Genomic DNA, 18,265 nt, shown 5'->3' on the forward strand with positions numbered 1-18,265 from the left:
TAATGTTTATAAAATTTACTGGCTGTTCACGCCGGCGAGATATTATGGTCTCATTGATGGTGTGCGGGTTTCCCGGCGGCGTGGGGTGCGGTCAAAGGGAAATCCCATTGACAAAAGCGGGACCAGAAAAACGGGACCAGAAAAAACTAGTGGGCAACCTCCGCCACCGTAAACCAGGTTGGTCGGTAAATCCCGCCCATATTCTACTATATGCTAAGAAGGCTCACATTCTTCCTGGGCGTGAACCTGATCATGTCATCGTAGGAGGGCTGGGAAAATCATGTTCGGAAATCTCGCCGGCACAAATCCTGTTTTTGGCCTCTCACGACATGTAACATCTATTACGGGATTTGAGCCTACGGCTAGCACGGCTGCTAAATCATGGCCGAGACTCCCAACTAGCATAAATTGTTTTTTTATAACTGTCCCATCAGTATCCTTTCACATCTTGAAAACTTGAATCAACTTTCTTAACTTTCTAAATTCCAGGGAATATAACCCTGGTTTGCATAAGCTATTCTGGTAACTTATTCCTTGGAGTGTGGGTATCATTCTGGTAAACCTCCATTGCCCTCCCTCCTCAGCCAAATTTCTCCTTCTGAATATGTGGTGCCCAGAACTATTCACTCTACCCTTTGTGGTCTAGCCAGGGCTTTGAATAGCTGAAGGATAACTTCTATCCCACTACATTATATCCTTCTAGATATAAAGGCCAGCATTCTATTAGCCTGTGTGATTCTTTTTTGCACCTCTTGGTGGTATTTTAGTGATCTATCTATGATTCCCAATCCCTTTTGACCTCCACTGCTTCTAGCTTTTCATCATTTTTTCAAATTCAAATTCACTTTCAATTTATTGTTCAAACGTAAACCCATTTGGGGTACATTGCTCGGTCATTAAAAAAAATCTATGTAAGTGAAGAATAACACTAAATAGAAATAAAACTACCTTATCACAAATGTCTAACTTCAGTTAAAGTATATTAAAAACCATTACATTAAAATAATGAGTCAGTGAGTCCCATCATGAGTGCATATTCTCATCCATTCATGAAATTCCTGTTGAGAGCTCTTACAGAGAAGGGCACAATTGAGTTCAAGAACTGACTTATTCTCATTTATGGGTTTTAGCCTTTTCCCTGAGCTCATCCAACAGTAATACCGTGGCAAGGGGTGATTCTCACTCTTCATAGCACTCTTAACTCTCAGCAAAATTCAAGAACAAATTTCTTCAAGATTTTGTCATCGAATGCCATTCCTGCCTGATTCAATCATCTCAGTACCCTTAAAAAATGCATTTTACGAAGATGTCAATACCACAAAGAACATCCAGAAAGGTAGCACTCTCAACCATATAAAAGAGTCATATAAAAGAGTTCTGTAACTTTCTAAGGTAGTATATCACATACATCCCTTGTTCACGACAACTTTACACGATTCCTCCCAATTCAACTTATCTACTTTGCTACCTAGATACCTGCAGCTGGTAATTATTTCAATGTCCACATCATCAATCTTCACAGGAACAATATCGTTTTGTTCAGTTTATGAAAATTACCATTGCACCATTTTGCGAACCTCTCCACTGGGTTCCTGTAGTTTCCTTAATTAGTTGTTCCTGATTAGGCCCGTAAGTGCTGTGTCATCAGCACACTTCAGGATCATTATATTGTCATGTGCTGATCAACAGTTATTCATGTAGAGGATGGGAGGCAAAGGTGAAAATACACACCCCTTAGGAGATACAGTATTGGCTAACATGTGCTTTGAGTAGATCCTGTAAACCAACACCCATTTGGTTCCTGTTGAGAAGGAAATCACTGATCCAAAGTAAGTTCCTTCCTCTTTGAGTCTAAAATGGATGACTTCATATTGAAAATCTATTTGTGAACATCTTGCCCGTTCGCTTATTCTACCTCTTGGGCGAAATTCTCCCGAAACAGCGCGATGTCCGCCGACTGGCGCCCAAAATGGCGCCAATCAGATGGGCATCGCGCCGCCCCAAAGGAGCGGAATGCTCCGCATCTTTGGGGGCCGAGCTCCAACATTGAGACGCCGGAGGAATTTCCTCCCCGCCAGCTGGTGGAAACGGCCTATGTTGCCCCGCCAGCTGGCGCGGAAATGACATCTCGGGGCGGCGCATGCGCGGGAGCGTCAGCGGCCGCTGACAGTTTCCCACGCATGCGCAGTGGAGTCTCTTCCGCCTCCACCATGGTGGAGACCGTGGCGGAGGCGGAAGGGAAAGAGTGCCCCCACGGCACAGGCCCGCCCGCGGATCGGTGGGCCCCGATCGCGGGCCAGGCCACCGTGGGGGCACCCCCCGGGGCCAGATCGCCCCACGCCCCCCCCAGGACCCCGGAGCCCGCCCACGCCGCCTTGACCCGCCGTTCAAAAGGAGGTTTATTCCACGCCGGCGGGACAGGCAATTTATTGGTGGGACTTCGGCCCATCCGGGCCGGAGAATCAGGCGGGGGGACCCACCAACCGGCGAGGCCCGATTCCCGCCCCCGCCGAATCTCTGGTGCCGGAGACTTCGGCAACCGGCGGGGGCGGGATTCACGCCAGCCCCCGGCGATTCTCCGACCTGGCGGGAGGGTCGGAGAATGTCGCCCCTTATTTTATCCTTCCAACTGCACTGCTGAGAATGCCTATCTTTGTGTGATCAGCAGATCTGAATGTGTTTTATAATCCCATCATCTAAGATGTTAATAAACACTGTGAATAGTTGAGGCGCCAACACAGATTCTTGTAGAACATCACATTAGTCTCTTCCTGCCAATTACCTGGTCATTATTCCTACTCTCTGGTGTCTCCTGTCGCTGAGCCAAATTCCGAATCAGACCAATGATTTGCATTCAATTCTATGCACTTCAAGTTTAGCTAACAGTCTCTTACAAGAGACTTTAACAATTGCCTTATGAAAGTCCATGTAAATAAATCCATAGACATTCCCCTGACTGCCACCTGTTCATAATTTCAATCAGGATCACCAGGTATGGTTTACCCCTCACAAATTCATGCTGGCTCTCTTTGAAAGATTTCAAGACAGTCAGTCACCCTGACACCAACAAGTTCCTTGCAACAGATTTTAGTCGAACTGGTCTATAATTTGTGTGACTGCCACAGCTCAGTTGATAACACTTTCACCTCTGAGTCCAAAGTTCAGGGTTCAAGTCGAAATCCAGAGTTTGAGCACCGAGACCTACAATGGCACTCCAGTGCAGTGCCGAGGGCATGCTGCACTATCAGAGATGTTGCCTTTTGACGAGACACGAAGCTGACGCCTCATCTGCCTGCTTGGGTAGATGTAAAAGATCCATGCCACTATTTTGAAGAAGGTCAAGGGAATTATCTCTGGTATCCTGGTCATTACTTATCCTTCAAGCAAAATAACAAACAACACCCCAGATTATCTGGTCACTATCACATTGTCGTTTGTGGGAGTTTGCAGTGTGCAAATTGGTTGCTGTGCTTCTTACATTACAAAAGTGACTACACTTCAAATAGTGCTTCATTTGTTCTAAAGTGCTTTGAAACATCTAATGGTCATGAAAAGTGCTACATCAATGCAATTCAATGGGCTGGATTTGAAAGAGCAGCCAGGAAGGTTGAGGCAGGAAACTTGGTAGATCTTTCTCCTTTAAAAGGGTCCTTGCCTACCATATTGACATTTCAGGTTGGAGGTGTTACAATGTGGAATCAATCTCACAGCTTCCGGGGGCAGTTCGGAGGCAAGCACAGAGGCTGGCTGCTCAGAAGGCTCACCTCAATTCACTGGGACTTTACCCCAGTTGTATTGAAGGCTTTTAGCACCCGTGGCCCTCACCCATTAAACACCTTCCCCCCCCCATCCATGTCTCCTCATACATCCTATGCCACCTCCATGCCACCTAGCCACCTCCATGCCACCTTATACCTCCATTCCCTCTCTACACCCCCTCATATCCCCCAATGCTACCTCCATGCCCTCATATCCTCATGTCACCACCCTGCCCCCCATGTACACTCCACAGCCATACACCAAATGTCCACTATGAGCTAAACGCCAGAGTCATGTTGAGGTGAAAAACCAGGCTTTAACAATCTAATAGAGCTCTCACTCAAACATACTTGATACTTAAAAAAACACTCATTCGTGAAACCCATTCAAAAATGTAAATCTCCTAAAGTGGTCAATCTATTGTAAAAACAAACACATATCCAATTCACTAAGGACATCAAATCTTTTAAACCAGTCAAACAAAAATGTGTGCACAGGTCCTTGCTGGTCCTTGCTGAGATAAGTGAACCTGGACATTTAGAAATTCAACCAAGCATTCATAATGGGTTCAGCTATAATAACAAACCTCAGAAAATTTAAATAATCGTGTCTATTGCAAAGTCAAAAACAGATGGCTGTTTTTTTTCTAAGCTATATCAGATGGCCTGTTAATCAAAGCACTCCAGCAGTAACTTTGTGTCTGTTTTTTAATCTAAGTGAAAGCTGCAGACTGTTTTTTTTATTTTAGTGGTCTGAGAACTTAAATCACTTCAAACCATGACATTTAAACAGACCTTAAATCACTTTTATGCATCTTCTGTAAGATCATGATTCCCAAACTGCAGGTTAAGATCGTTAGAGCAATGACAACTCTGTGTGCTTGTATCCAGCATTCAAATCAAAGGGCCATGGTGAGTTTAGGATTCCCCTTGTGTGATCCACACCCCACTCTGCTCTATCCACATCCCGCCCTGCTCTATCCACATCCTGCCCTGCTCTCCCGGCCTGAAAAACTAAGATCTGGTGGAAATGGCGGTGGGCCTTTCACATCAGAGTCCAGTTTGCATTTCTAAAGGTCTCCTGAGTTGTTCCAACTTGGCAAAACGTGGGCCCTTCTGGTTTCCTTCTGTCACCTTTCTTAAATAGCAGAATGCATAATTATCCAATTCAAAGGACTGGTCCCTAAATGGAAAGAACTTTGGAATACTTCTGAAACAGTTGAATAGCTGCTTAATTGATTCAAATGGTAAAGTTTGGCATAGGCTGTGCAATTGTTTGTACTCGCTGAAAGAAGAATGCAAAAGTATAGATTTATTTACAAAGTCACGCACTAAAGATATCAGTAAAAAGACAGAGATTATTTTCTTGGATGGATAATTCAATTAAACGTGTGATTTTAACACTATCCACCCAGGGGGAAGAAACCTATCAGTCAACATACTGGTTTGCTCTCATTCTTTCCTCTGTTCTTCTGGGCAGACCCCAAAGACAGCCAAGTGAAGGCAGTGGGGTTCCCCCTCAATAATAAGAATATAACAGAATGCTGGATCTACTGAGGAACTTGGACTGCTAATTTAACCAGTGCCCTCAGCAGGTAAGCCGTAGTGGCTGCCCCAAAACCTTGCTCCCACACTTAATGCAGCACTAGTGACCGTCCCTTTGGTTTTGACCAATGGTTTTCTGCCGCCTGACATTCCACTGTCACCCCCTAACCAGCTGCCCGTTCTCCTCTGTGTTGAGTGGGTAATTGACTAGATGGGTGGGATGTGGTGTTTACCTCGACTGCACTTTCTCCAGGTCAAAATTGGACCCTTGGGTTATTAAAAATCGTAATGGCATCTTTACACAAAAGGGATTTTTTTTTAGAAACAAGAATTTTATTTTACTTATCGATCATGCTATAGTGAATGACATTTGTGCACCTTTCACAAACAATAATATCAACAAGGTACAGCGAAAAATAGTTGACGGTGATTTAAAAAAACCACTACAGCAACTGCATTCGCGCCTGCCTATACAGATGGTTTAGGCGCAAGTATAAAATATAGCTATATTGTCATTTCCATTCTGCAAGATCATATTGCTGCTTTGAACTTTTGCAGTCAGTTTATTGCATAGAATGATCATAGAATTAACAGTGCAGAAGGAGGCCATTCGGCACATCGGGTTTGCACCGGCACTTGGAAAGAGCATCCTACTTAAGCCCATACCTCCACTCTATCCCCGTAACCCAGTAACTCCACCTAACCTTTTTGGACATTAAGGGCAATTTAGCATGGCCAATCCACCTAACCTGCACATCTTTTGATAGTGGAAGAAAACCGGAGCACCCGGAGGAAACCCACGCAAACACGGAGAGAATGTGCAGACTCTGCATAGACAGTGACCCAGCGGGGAATCGAACCTGGGACCCTAGAGCTGTGTAGCAACAGTGTTAACCACTGTGTTAACGTACTGCCCATAAAGGTATTTCCAACCCAAAAACAGGCCATTTGACCTAATCGGCCAGTCTTTATGCTCCACATAAGCTTACTTCTCCTTTCTAAAATGAAAATGAATTTGTTTATATCATGCATTTGATTCTGGAAATGCAAAGGTCAATTTTACAAATCCCTGTTCCTGTCATTTCTGCATCAGGAGAAACTATCAAGGATTGAGTTCCGTGGGTCAGTGCAAAATTAGAATTAATGGACAGAAAATCCCGTGGGGCTCAGTAACCTCAAATTCCTAATATGCGTTCCTGACATGACTATCTCCATGTTCTTTTCCAGATTTGTAAAATCAACCCGATAATGTATAATGGCATACAAACACACACTGGAGAGGGCTATTTAAACTGTGCTTCAAATGTTATTTGTGATTTGTTGCTGGACTACCGTAACTTGTCCCGCATGTATTCAATCTAACTTGCAGTAAATTATAAACAACATTGAGAAATTTAACAAAGAGCTCTTGCTTTATTATAACCAAACATTGCTGCCCCCGCCCCCCCCCCCCCCCCGCCCCCCCAACCATCAATATAACTAGGCTTCAACAGATTTATTTTCTTAGAAAGAGAAAGATGAAAGTTCTTTTAAAAACCTGACCTAGTGTTCAGTACCCACTTTTGTTTTCATCCTTTCTCCCCCATGCATAATTCTGCACAGCTTTCTCCTGACTGGTCCTTAACAAGCAAAAGATGTGTTTGTCCTTGTTAATTTTTATGAAGCTATTTCAGAGCACTGGTATGCTAAACAGAGAAGTAGTACAAAACCACATTATTCCTGTATATGTGCTTATTTTTCAGTACAACTTAACAGGGAGTCTTTTGGTCCATATTAATTTTAAACCATGATCAATTATCCACATTTTGGCCTTGCAGGTATTTGAGGAATAGTTAAAGAAGTAGTTAGGGTAACACTGGGGCTCTGAAAAGCTGAAATTTAATGCAGTTACATTAACAATTATTATCTCTGTGGACAACCCCACCAGTCAAACAATGGACACAGAAAACAATTATATACAAAGAACAAAGAAAATTACAGCACAGGAACAGGCCCTTCGGCCCTCCCAGCCTGCGCCGATCCAGGGGTGAAATTCTCCCGAAACGGCGCGATGTCCGCCAACTGGCGTCCAAAACGGCGCCAATCAGACGGGCATCGCGCCGCCCCGAAGGTGCGGAATGCTCCGCATCTTTGGGGGCCGAGCCCCAACATGGAGGGGTTAGGCCGGCGCCGGAGGAATTTCCGCCCCGCCAGCTGGCGGAAACGGCCTTTGTTGCCCCGCCAGCTGGCGTGGAAATGACATCTCCAGGCGGCGCATGCACGGGAGTGTCAGCAGCCGCTGACAGTTTCCCACGCATGCGCAGTGGAGGGAGTCTCTTCCGCCTCCGCCATGGTGGAGACCGTGGCGGAGGCGGAAGGGAAAGCGTGCCCCCACGGCACAGGCCCGCCCACGGATTGGTGGGCCCCGATCGCGGGCCAAGCCACCGTGGGGGCACCCCCCGGGGCCAGATCGCCCCGCGCCCACCCCAGGACCCCGGAGCCCGCCCACGCCGCCTTGTCCCGCCGTTCAAAAGGTGGTTTAATCCACGCCGGCGGGACAGGCAATTTATCGGCGGGACTTCGGCCCATGCGGGCCGGAGAATCCAGCGGGGGGGCCCGCCAACCGGCGCGGCCCGATTCCCGCCCCCGCCGAATATCCGGTGCCGGAGACTTCGGCAACCGGCGGGGGCGGGATTCACGCCAGCCCCCAGCGATTCTCCGACCCGGCGGGGGGTCGGAGAATGACGCCCATGATGCTTTATCTCAACCTGTCACTTATTTTCCAAGGATCTACTTCCCTCTGTTCCCCGCCCGTTCATATATCTGTCTAGATGCATCTTAAATGATGCTATTGTGCCCGCCTCTACCACCTCCGCTGGCAAAGCATTCCAGGCACCCACCACCCTCTGCGTAAAAAACTTTCCACACACATCTCCCTTAAACTTTCCCCCTCTCACCTTGAAATCGTGACCCCTTGTAATTGACACCCCCACTCTTGGAAAAAACTTGTTGCTATCCACCCTGTCCATACCTCTCATAATTTTGTAGACCTCAATCAGGTCCCCCCTCAACCTCCGTCTTTCCAACGAAAACAATCCTAATCTACTCAACCTTTCTTCATAGCTAGCACCCTCCATACCAGGCAACATCCTGGTGAACCTCCTCTGCACCCTCTCTAAAGCATCCACATCCTTCTGGTAATGTGGCGACCAGAACTGCACACAGTATTCCAAATGTGGCCTAACCAAAGTCCTATACAACTGTAACATGACCTGCCGACTCTTGTACTCAATACCCCGTCCGATGAAGGCAAACATGCTGTATGCCTTCTTGACCACTCTATCGACCTGCGTTGCCACCTTCAGGGTACAATGGACCTGAACTCCCAGATCTCTCTGTACATCAATTTTCCCCAGGACTCTTTCATTGACCATATAGTCCGCTCTTGAATTAGATCTTCCAAAATGCATCACCTCGCATTTGCCTGGATTGAACTCCATCTGCCATTTCTCTGCCCAACTCTCCAATCTATTTTTGCTGTATTCTCTGACAGTCCTCCTCACTATCTGCAACTCCACCAATCTTAGTATCATCTGCAAACTTGCTAATCAGGCCACCTATACCTTCGTCCAGAACCATTATGTATATCACAAACAACAGTGGTCCGAGCACGGATCCCTGTGGAACACCACTAGTCACCTTTCTCCATTTTGAGACACTCCCTTCCACCACTACGCTCTGTCTCCTGTTGCCCAGCCAGATCTTTATCCATCTAGCTAGTACACCCTGAACCCCATACGACTTCAGTTTTCCCATCAACCTGCCATGGGAAACTTTATCAAACACCTTACTGAAGTCCATGTATATGACATCTACAGCCCTTCCCTCATCAATTAACGTTGTCACTTCCTCAAAGAATTATATTAGGTTTGTAAGACATGACCTTCCCTGCACAAAACCATGCTGCCTATCACTGATAAGTCTATTTTCTTCCAAATGTGAATAGATCCTATCCCTCAGTATCTTCTCCAACAGTTTGCCTACCACTGACGTCAAGCTCACAGGTCTATAATTCCCTGGATTATCCCGGTTACCCTTCTTAAACAAAGGGACAACATTAGCAATTATCCAGTCCTCCGGGACCTCACCCGTGCTCAAGGATGCTGCAAAGATATCTGTTAAGTCCCCAGCTATTTCTTCCCTCGCTTCCCTCAGTAACCTGGGATAGATCCCATCCGGATCTGGGGACCTGTCCACCTTAATGCCTTTTAGAATACCCAAAACTTCCCCCTTCCTTATGCCGACTTGACCTAGAGTATTTAAACATCCATCCTTTGCCTCAACACCCATCATGTCCCTCTCCTTGGTGAATACCGATGCAAAGTACTCATTAAGAATCTCACCCATTTCCTCTGACTCCACGCATAAATTCCCTCTTTTGTCTTTGAGTGGGCCAATCCTTTCTCTAGTTACCTTCTTGCTCCTTATATCCGAATAAAAGGCTTTGGGATTTTCCTTAACCCTGTTAGCCAAAGATATTTCATGACCCCTTTTAGCCGTCTTTATTGCGTGTTTGAGATTTGTCCTACTTTCCCGATATTCCTCCAAAGCTTCATCAGATTTAAGTCGCCTAGATCTTATGTATGCTCCCTTTTTCATCTTAGCTAGTCTCACAATTCCACCCATCATCCATGGTTCCATAATCTTGCCATTTCTATCCCTCATTTTCACAGAGACATGTCTGTCCTGCACTCTACTCAACCTTTCCTTCAAAGACTCCCACATTTCAAATGTGGATTTACCCTTAAAGAGCTGCTGCCAATCCACATTCCCTAGCTCCTGCCGAATTTTGTTATACTTGGCCTTTCCCCAATTTAGCACTCTTTCTTTAGGACCACTCTCGTCTTTGTCCATGAGTATTCTAAAACTTACAGAATCGTGATCGCTATTCCCAAAGTAATCACCGACTGAAACTTCAACCACCTGGCCGGGATCATTCCCCAATACCAGGTCCAGTATGGCCCCTTCCCGAGTTGGACTATTTACATAATGCTCTAAAAAACTCCTGGATGCTCCTTACAAATTCTGCTCCATCTACGCCTCCAACACTACATGAGTCCCATTCAATGCTGGGGAAGTTAAAATCTCCTATCACAACCACCCTATTCCTCATACATTTTTCTATAATCTGTCTACATATTTGTACCTCTACTTCACGCTCACTTTTGGGAGGCCTGTAGTAAAGTCCCAACAATGTTACTGCACCCTTCCTATTTCTTAGCTCTACTCATATTGCCTCAGTGCTCGAATCCTCCATTGTGCCCTCCTTAATCATAGCTGTGATATCATCTCTTACCAGTAATGCAACTCCTCCACCCCTTTTGCCTCCCTCTTTATCCCTCCTGAAGCATCTATACCCTGGGATATTTAGCTGCCAGTCTTGCCCCTCCCTCAACCACGTCTCCGTAATACCAATAACATCATATTCCCAGGTACTAATCCAAGCCCTAAATTCATCTGCCTTACCTGCTACACTTCTCGCATTGAAACAAATGCACCTCAGACCACCTGTCCCTTTGCGTTCATCATCTCTTCCCTGTCTACTCTTCCCCTTAGTCACAATGGGTTTATTATCTAGTACCTTACTGGCTTTAGTTGCTGCCTCTTTACTGACCTCTAACTTCCTAATCTGGTTCCCATCCCCCTGCCACATTAGTTTAAAACCTCCCCAACAGTGTTAGCAAAAGCACCCCCTAGGACATTGGTGCCAGTCCTGCCCAGGTGTAGACTATCCGATTTGTAATGGTCCCACCGCTTCCAGAACCAGTTCCAATGTCCCAAAAATCTAATCCCTTCCTCCTGCACCATCTCTCAAGCCACGTATTCATTCTGACTATTCTTGATTTTCTACTCTGACTGTCTCGTGGCACTGGTAGCAATCTTGAGATTACTACCTTTGAGGTCCTACTTTTTAAACTTATCGCCTAATTCCCTAAATTCTGATTGTAGGACCTCATCCCGTTTTGTACCTATATCGTTGGTGCCTATATGCACCACGACAACTGGCTGTTCACCCTCCCCCTTCAGTATGTCCTGCAGCCGATCTGAAACATCCATGACCCGTGCACCCAGGAGGCAACATACCATTCGGGAGTCTCGTCTTCGACCACAGAAACACCCGTCTACTCCCCTTACGATTGAATCCCCTATGACTATAGCCCTGCCAGTCATTTTCCCGCCCTTCTGTGCAGCAGAGCAAGCCACGGTGCCATGAGCCTGGCTACTATGCCTTCCCCTGGTGAGTCATCTCCCCCAACAGTATCCAAAACGGTATACCTGTTTTGGAGGGAGATGACCGCAGGGGATACCTGCACTGCCTTCCTGCTCTTTCTCTGCCTTTTGGTCACCCATTCCCTGTCTCCCTCACCAACCCTAATCTGCGGTGTGACCAACTCACTGAACGTGCTATCCACGACCTCCTCAGCATCGCGGATGCTCCAAAGTGAGTCCAACCGCAGCTCCAGAGCCATCATGCGGTCTAACAGGAGCTGCAGCTGGACACACTTCCCGCACATGAAGAGGTCAGGGGCATCGGCCGCGTCCCTGAACTCCCACATTGAGCACGAGGAGCATAAACACGGGTCTGGGATCTCCTGCCATTTTTACACTTTACCTTAACTGATTACAAATATAATATCAAATAATGAATAAGTGAAAGGAATAAGGATTTTACTTACCAATCACAATACTTACCAACCCAGGAAGAGTTAAATTTCTCCCAGCTACTTACCTTCCCGATAGACCCCTGGCCACTGCGCCTGCCGAAAATCTGAAGGCCGCTTCTCCTGCAAGGTAAGTTTTTAAAGGGTAAACGTACCTTCCCGACAGACCCCTGGCCACTGCTCCCGCCGAAAATCTGAAGCTATAACTTGCGGATAAAAGAAAAAGAAGAAAAGAGCGAGCTTACCTGATATTCACTCACCCTCTTTGGTTAGAGGAGGTGGAAGGGTAGGAGACACTACAAGTGTAGTGACTCGGGTTTAGCAACCGCCCAACTTAAATAGAGGTAAAAATCTACACTTAAGCACCTACCTGATTCCCAAGCTGCACTCCGGCTCCCTCTCTCTCTCCCGTTGTCGGAAATGAAGGCCGCTGGAACCTGGGGGCAAGTTTAAACACGTACCTGAATCCCAAGCTGCACTCGCTGCGTTCCGGCTCCCTCTCTCTCTCCCACTCTGAAAAATGAAGGCCGCTGGAACCTGGGGGCAAGTTTAAACACCTACCTGAATCCCAAGCTGCACTCATTTGTATATATATATATTGTATATATATTATATAGAGTTGTTTTGGTGAATCCTACAAGGGTGTTAAACCATGTAAAGTGAAGTCTCTTGTGGGGTTTATGGTAATGGAATATGTCAAATATGTCAAATTTTGTTTTAATCGCATGCTACTCTGAGATTTATAAACTGTATTTTGGGGATTAAATTGCATGATTTCGTTGAGTTTTCTATGGAAGCAATGTTAGCAGCCTTGATTATTATTATTATATGTTTCTTCAAGGGCTAATTCCATACTGCCAGACAGCATGTTGCAGATGCACAGCCCATACTTTTCTACTCATTTAAAATTGATAGATGCAAAGTCACACACTCCGTTCCTACAATGCTGTCTCTGTGAGCACCACTCCCTGCTGACTGCATGACAGCACAGAACTGGCCCCTTCATTTTTATCTGTTACCTTTTTTTGAAGCTCTAGATGCAGAGGACGATAGTAAGCAACAAGTAGCATTTTAGAGATTGTGCATTTGTTAATAGTGAGGTGAGGGAAGATCGCAGGGCTCAAGTCGTGGCCCTGAATGTGGCAGCATTAGGATGGCAGGGAGCAGAAAAATTGGTGTGGTATAGGGGGTGCTTGGATGTGTCAGCGCCTGGAGTTAGCTGCTTAGAGTGCATGAATGGGACTTACCAGATTCTGATGTCTCTGGGGATGGGAATTCTGAGGAGTGGAATCGCAGGTGTGGTCCCAAGGGTTGGGAAGGGTGCTTTAGATATAATGGTACTTGGAAACGTCTCAAAGTCTGGAAATTGGGAGAAGGCATTATAAGTCTGGAAACATTTGGAAGATATCTCTAGCCTCTGAGATAGCCTATGCAACAGTTCTGGTTTGGGACACAATGATAGACCTGTCAATACAATAAGTGGGCAATTGCAGTGTCTTGGACTGGGCCAGAATTGAGGGAGGAGATGAGAAGCAAATCTTTTAAATCGGAGCACTGAGAAGTTGGGGCCCCATAATTTGGAATTGGTTAGGGAAATGCAGACTTTTGGAACACCAAGAGGGTTGTTCTGGTGTCTGGGAGTATGGTCCACCAACAATTTGACCAAGTTTCCCATTGTCTGGTAGCATTTGAAACAGATGTGTTGAGAATGAGTCCTCTGTACCACATCCACCTTTGTACATCTCATCCATGAACATAATCTAGACTAACACTTCAACACAGTACTGAGGAAGTGTTTTGGCGCTGCTTGATGCATTGTCAGAACAGGTGGCTTTCTTGTGTTATATTAACTTGAGTCCCATTAGAATGGTCAGGTGGGTATGAAAGATCCTATGGTATCATTTAAAAAAGAGCAGTAAGTTCTTCCAGTGTTCTGGCCAACATGCATCACTCAATCAACAATTCCTAAACAGATTAACTGGTTGTTTACCTTATTCCTGTTTGTGGGATCTTGCTGTGCATAATTCAGCTGCTACATTTTTCAACAAAGTCACAGTGACCACAGTTCAAACGCATCCTCAGAATATGAAAGGCGCTATATAAATGCAAGTTATTTCTTTATCTTTTGCATATATTTATTCCATTTGCTGTACACGTCCCCTTTTAAATTTTCACATGTGATAAGGAACAAACATTAGAATAGACTGGAGGTGAAAGTTCAGTCGAACGAGGAACCCCAGTCATGACTTTCTGCACTAGACTTGAATGTCAACAGCTGTTGGAAGTAAAGCAGGTGCCGAAGAATTAATGAGCTATGAGAAACTTTCATCTTTAAATTAATTTTAAGTAAGTGGCTAGATTTCAAAAGACTTGCACGAGCTGCACAATAATAACCGGAAAGGTTATTAAAGATAAAAGCTGTGCAGGCTGCTACAAACACTGCATGGGGATCCACCAGTTGATGTTAAAAGGAATTCTGGCACCTGAAAATTTCAGCAGGATATTTTTCTAAGGAAAAGAAACCTTATTCAATATTACAGGTAAAACATTCGAAAACATATTAAATATAAACTCTGATAATGAGATAATGCATATTAATGTTTGGAAGTCTCTCCCAGTTTGCAGAGGTCTCAGGCCCGTCCATTTATCTCAGTACAAAAACCTGTCCCCATTCTTGTTTCAGGTATTTCCCTTCTCTCAGACTGACAAGTCTCACCTATTCCTATTCCAAATCAAAAACCAGCCCTTCCATTTTCTGTTTCAGGGGGCTTCCTTCTCCAGTAGACATGTTTGCTTTATAGGGTTGCCAAAGTTGGGTTAAGGGACAGAATCCAGCCTTGATTGTGCACTGCGTAGGCCCTAAGATCATCCATGATAACACTGAAGCTGGAGATGATTCATACAAACGGGTTGTGGAGAAAAGGAATACATTAAACTCAAAGCCAAGCCCACGCTGTCAGTGGTGGCCAGTTATGGAGACTGGATCCACTTGGGATCACTGCACTGATAGGGTGGCCGAGGTGCTGCTGCATCACTTCTCCCCGTTTCTGGGGTCTCTCTCCCTCCAATTTCAGTATCTCCCAATTCACCTTTCATCCTTTTTTAAAATTCATCCATAGGATGTGGGCGTCGCTGGCTGGGCCTGCATTTATTGCCCACCCCCTGACGGCTATGGATCTGGCATCACGGTAGCACAGTGGTAAGCACTGATGCTTCACAGCACCAGGGTCCCAGGTTCGATTCCCCGCTGGATCACTGTCTGTGCAGTCTGCACGTTCTCGCTGTGTCTGCATGGGTTTCCTCCGGGTGCTCCGGTTTCCTCCCACAAGTCCCGAAAGGCACGCTGTTAGGAAATTTGGACATTCTGAATTCTCTTTCTGTGTACCCGAACAGACGCTGGAATGTGGCGACTAGGGGCTTTTCACAGTAACTTCATTGCAGTGTTAATGTAAGCCTACTTGTGACAATAAAGATTATTATTATTGTTATTAGCGGCAGCACGGTGGCACAGTGGTTAGTGCTGCTGCCTCACGGCGACGTGGTCCCAGGTTCGATCCCGGCTCTGCGTCACTGTCCATGTGGAGTTTGTATGTTCACCCCGTGTCTGCGTGGGTTTCGCCCCCACAACGTAAAAGATGTGCAGGGTAGGTGGATTGGCCACGCTAAATTGCCCCTTAAATGGAAAAAACTGAATTGGGTACTCTAAATTTGTTTTTAAAATATTATTATTTTATTATTGCTAGTCCAGTGACAATACCATTCTGCCACTGGAGCCCCAGTACTTGTCCCAGTATTGAGGAAGTGGATTTGGGATGGAGTGGGTGATGCCACTTTTTGGGATCAGCCCCTCCAATCCCCAGTGAGATATCTCCCTCTCTATTCCATACTTTTGGGATAGTTCACCCCACTCCGGGTACACACCACAATCACAGTATGGTCACAGTGAGATCTCCCCAGGCCCCAGTCTAATGGGGATCTGTTCCCTCTCCATGCCCCAGTATAAGGGACAATTGGCTCTTCTCCATGTCCCAGTCTGTGGGGGATTTGCCCTCTCTCAATGCACCAGTCTTAGGGACATTTTCCCCTTACCTTATCTCAGTCGAAGGAGAATTAGCCCTCTCTCCATGCCCCAGTCTAAGAGGAATTAGCCCTCTCTCCATGCCCCAGTCTAAGGGGAATTAGCCCTCTCTCCATGCCCAGTCTGTGGGAGATCTGCCCCCTCTCCATGCCCCAGTCTTAGGGAGATCTGCCCCCTCATCATGCCCCAGTCTAAGGGGAATTAGCCCTCTCTCCATGCCCCAGTCTAAGGGGAATTAGCCCTCTCTCCATGCCCAGTCTATGGGTATCTGCCCCCTCTCCATGCCCCAGTCTATGGGGATCTGCCCCCTCTCCATGCCCCAGTCTAAGGGAGATCTGTCCCCTCTCCATGCCCCAGTCTAAGGGAGATCTGCCCCCTCTCCATGCCCCAGTCTGTGGGGATCTGTCCCCTCTCCATGCCCCAGTCTAAGGGAGATCTGCCCCCTCTCCATGCCCCAGTCTATGGGGATCTGCCCCCTCTACATGCCCCAGTCTAAGGGAGATCTGTCCCCTCTCCATGCCTCAGTCTAAGGGGAATTAGCCCTCTCTCCATGCACCAGTTTTATGGAGACCTGCCCCCTCTCCATGCCCCAGTTTAAGGGGAATTATCCCCCTCTCCATGCCCAGTCTAAGGGGAATTAGCCCCCTCTCCATGCCCCACTCTAAGGGGGATCCGCTCCCTCTCCATGTCCCAATCTAAGGGAATTAGCCCCCTCTCCATGCCCCAGTCTAAGGGGGATCTGCCCCCTCTCCATGCCCCAGTCTGTGGGGATCTGTCCCCTCTCCATGCCCCAGTCTGTGGGGATCTGTCCACTCTCTATGCCCCAGTCTATGGGAGATCTGCCCCCTCTCCATGCCCCAGTCTATGGGAGATCTGCCCCCTCTCCATGCCCCAGTCTGTGGGGGTATCTGCCCCCTCTCCGTGCCCCAGTCTGTGGGGATCTGCCCCCTCTCCATGCCCCAGTCTGTGGGGATCTGCCCCCTCTCCATGCCCCAGTCTGTGGGGATCTGTCCCCTCTCCATGCCCCAGTCTGTGGGGATCTGTCCACTCTCTATGCCCCAGTCTATGGGAGATCTGCCCCCTCTCCATGCCCCAGTCTATGGGAGATCTGCCCCCTCTCCATGCCCCAGTCTGTGGGGGTATCTGCCCCTTCTCCGTGCCCCAGTCTGTGGGGATCTGCCCCCTCTCCATGCCCCAGTCTGTGGGGATCTGTCCCCTCTCCATGCCCCAGTCTATGGGGATCCGTCCACTCTCCGTGCCCCAGTCTGTGGGGATCTGCCTCCTCTCCATGCCCCAGTCTATGGGAGATCTGCCCCCTCTCCATGCCCCAGTCTATGGGGACCTGTCCCCTCTCCATGCCCCAGTCTGTGGGCTATCTGTCCCCTCTCCATGACCAGTCTGTGGGGGTATCTGCCCCCTCTCCATGCCTCCCCTGCCCCATCGCTCTTACCTGCAGGCTCCTGAAGCTGGCGCTCAGGTGTGCGATGTGCAGCGCGAGGCAGCGCGAGGTGCACCTGGCCCGCGAGACGCTGGGTGCCGCCGCCCCGCTCCCCGGCCGCCGCCCGCTGCCCACCGGCAGCACGGAGCACAGCAGCCCGGGCAGCAGCATCCAGAGTCCGCTCGGCATCCCTCCTCCGTCCGCCTGGCTAGCAGCCACACACACACAAACCGACAGCGCTGCAAGCTGCACCTTTCAATCCTCCTGTTGCTGCTGTCAGATTCCCTGCTGGAAGCAGACTGGCACCACAAGTTTGTGTACTGAGGGAGCAAAGTGGCTGCATGTGGGCTTTGGCCTCGCCTCCTCTCTGCAACCACGCCCACCCACGTCTTGCAGCATCCTGAACCACCCTCACAGCTTACCCGCCCCCGGGCTGATTGTGTAGGTGCTGTGGCTCATTTGAATAAGATTTGTAGAATTAGATCCCACTGGACCACACTCCAGGGGAGTACTAATAGGTAAAGTTGCCATAGTCACAGATGACCAGAGGCTGACCTGGGTGATTTAACCTGACGGTCACCTGAGGGAGGTGCTATGAGGTAACAGTGCTAATCACTGTGCCCAAAGATTTTGTCTGGGATTCTTTCTCTGCCTCCAATATATATGGAATCATGAATGTTTGATGGAATATTGCAACGCGTTTTGTGGCCACAAATAACTTATTATGCCCCTAAATGACTCACGT

General features: G+C 47.4%; 1 protein-coding gene across 1 annotated transcript in view; it reads right to left on the reverse strand.

Moving 5' to 3' along the window:
* Window positions 1-17,856, reverse strand: part of anos1b (anosmin 1b) — a 219,588-nt gene extending 201,732 nt beyond the window's left edge. The window contains exon 1 of the mRNA XM_072474064.1: window positions 17,533-17,856. Within this exon, the coding sequence (XP_072330165.1) occupies window positions 17,533-17,709 (177 nt within the window). The 5' untranslated portion in view covers window positions 17,710-17,856. The remainder of the gene's footprint in view (window positions 1-17,532) is intronic.
* Between the last annotated feature and the right edge of the window lie 409 nt (window positions 17,857-18,265).

This window comes from Scyliorhinus torazame, chromosome 14, assembly GCF_047496885.1.
Source record: "Scyliorhinus torazame isolate Kashiwa2021f chromosome 14, sScyTor2.1, whole genome shotgun sequence".
NCBI lineage: Eukaryota > Metazoa > Chordata > Chondrichthyes > Carcharhiniformes > Scyliorhinidae > Scyliorhinus > Scyliorhinus torazame.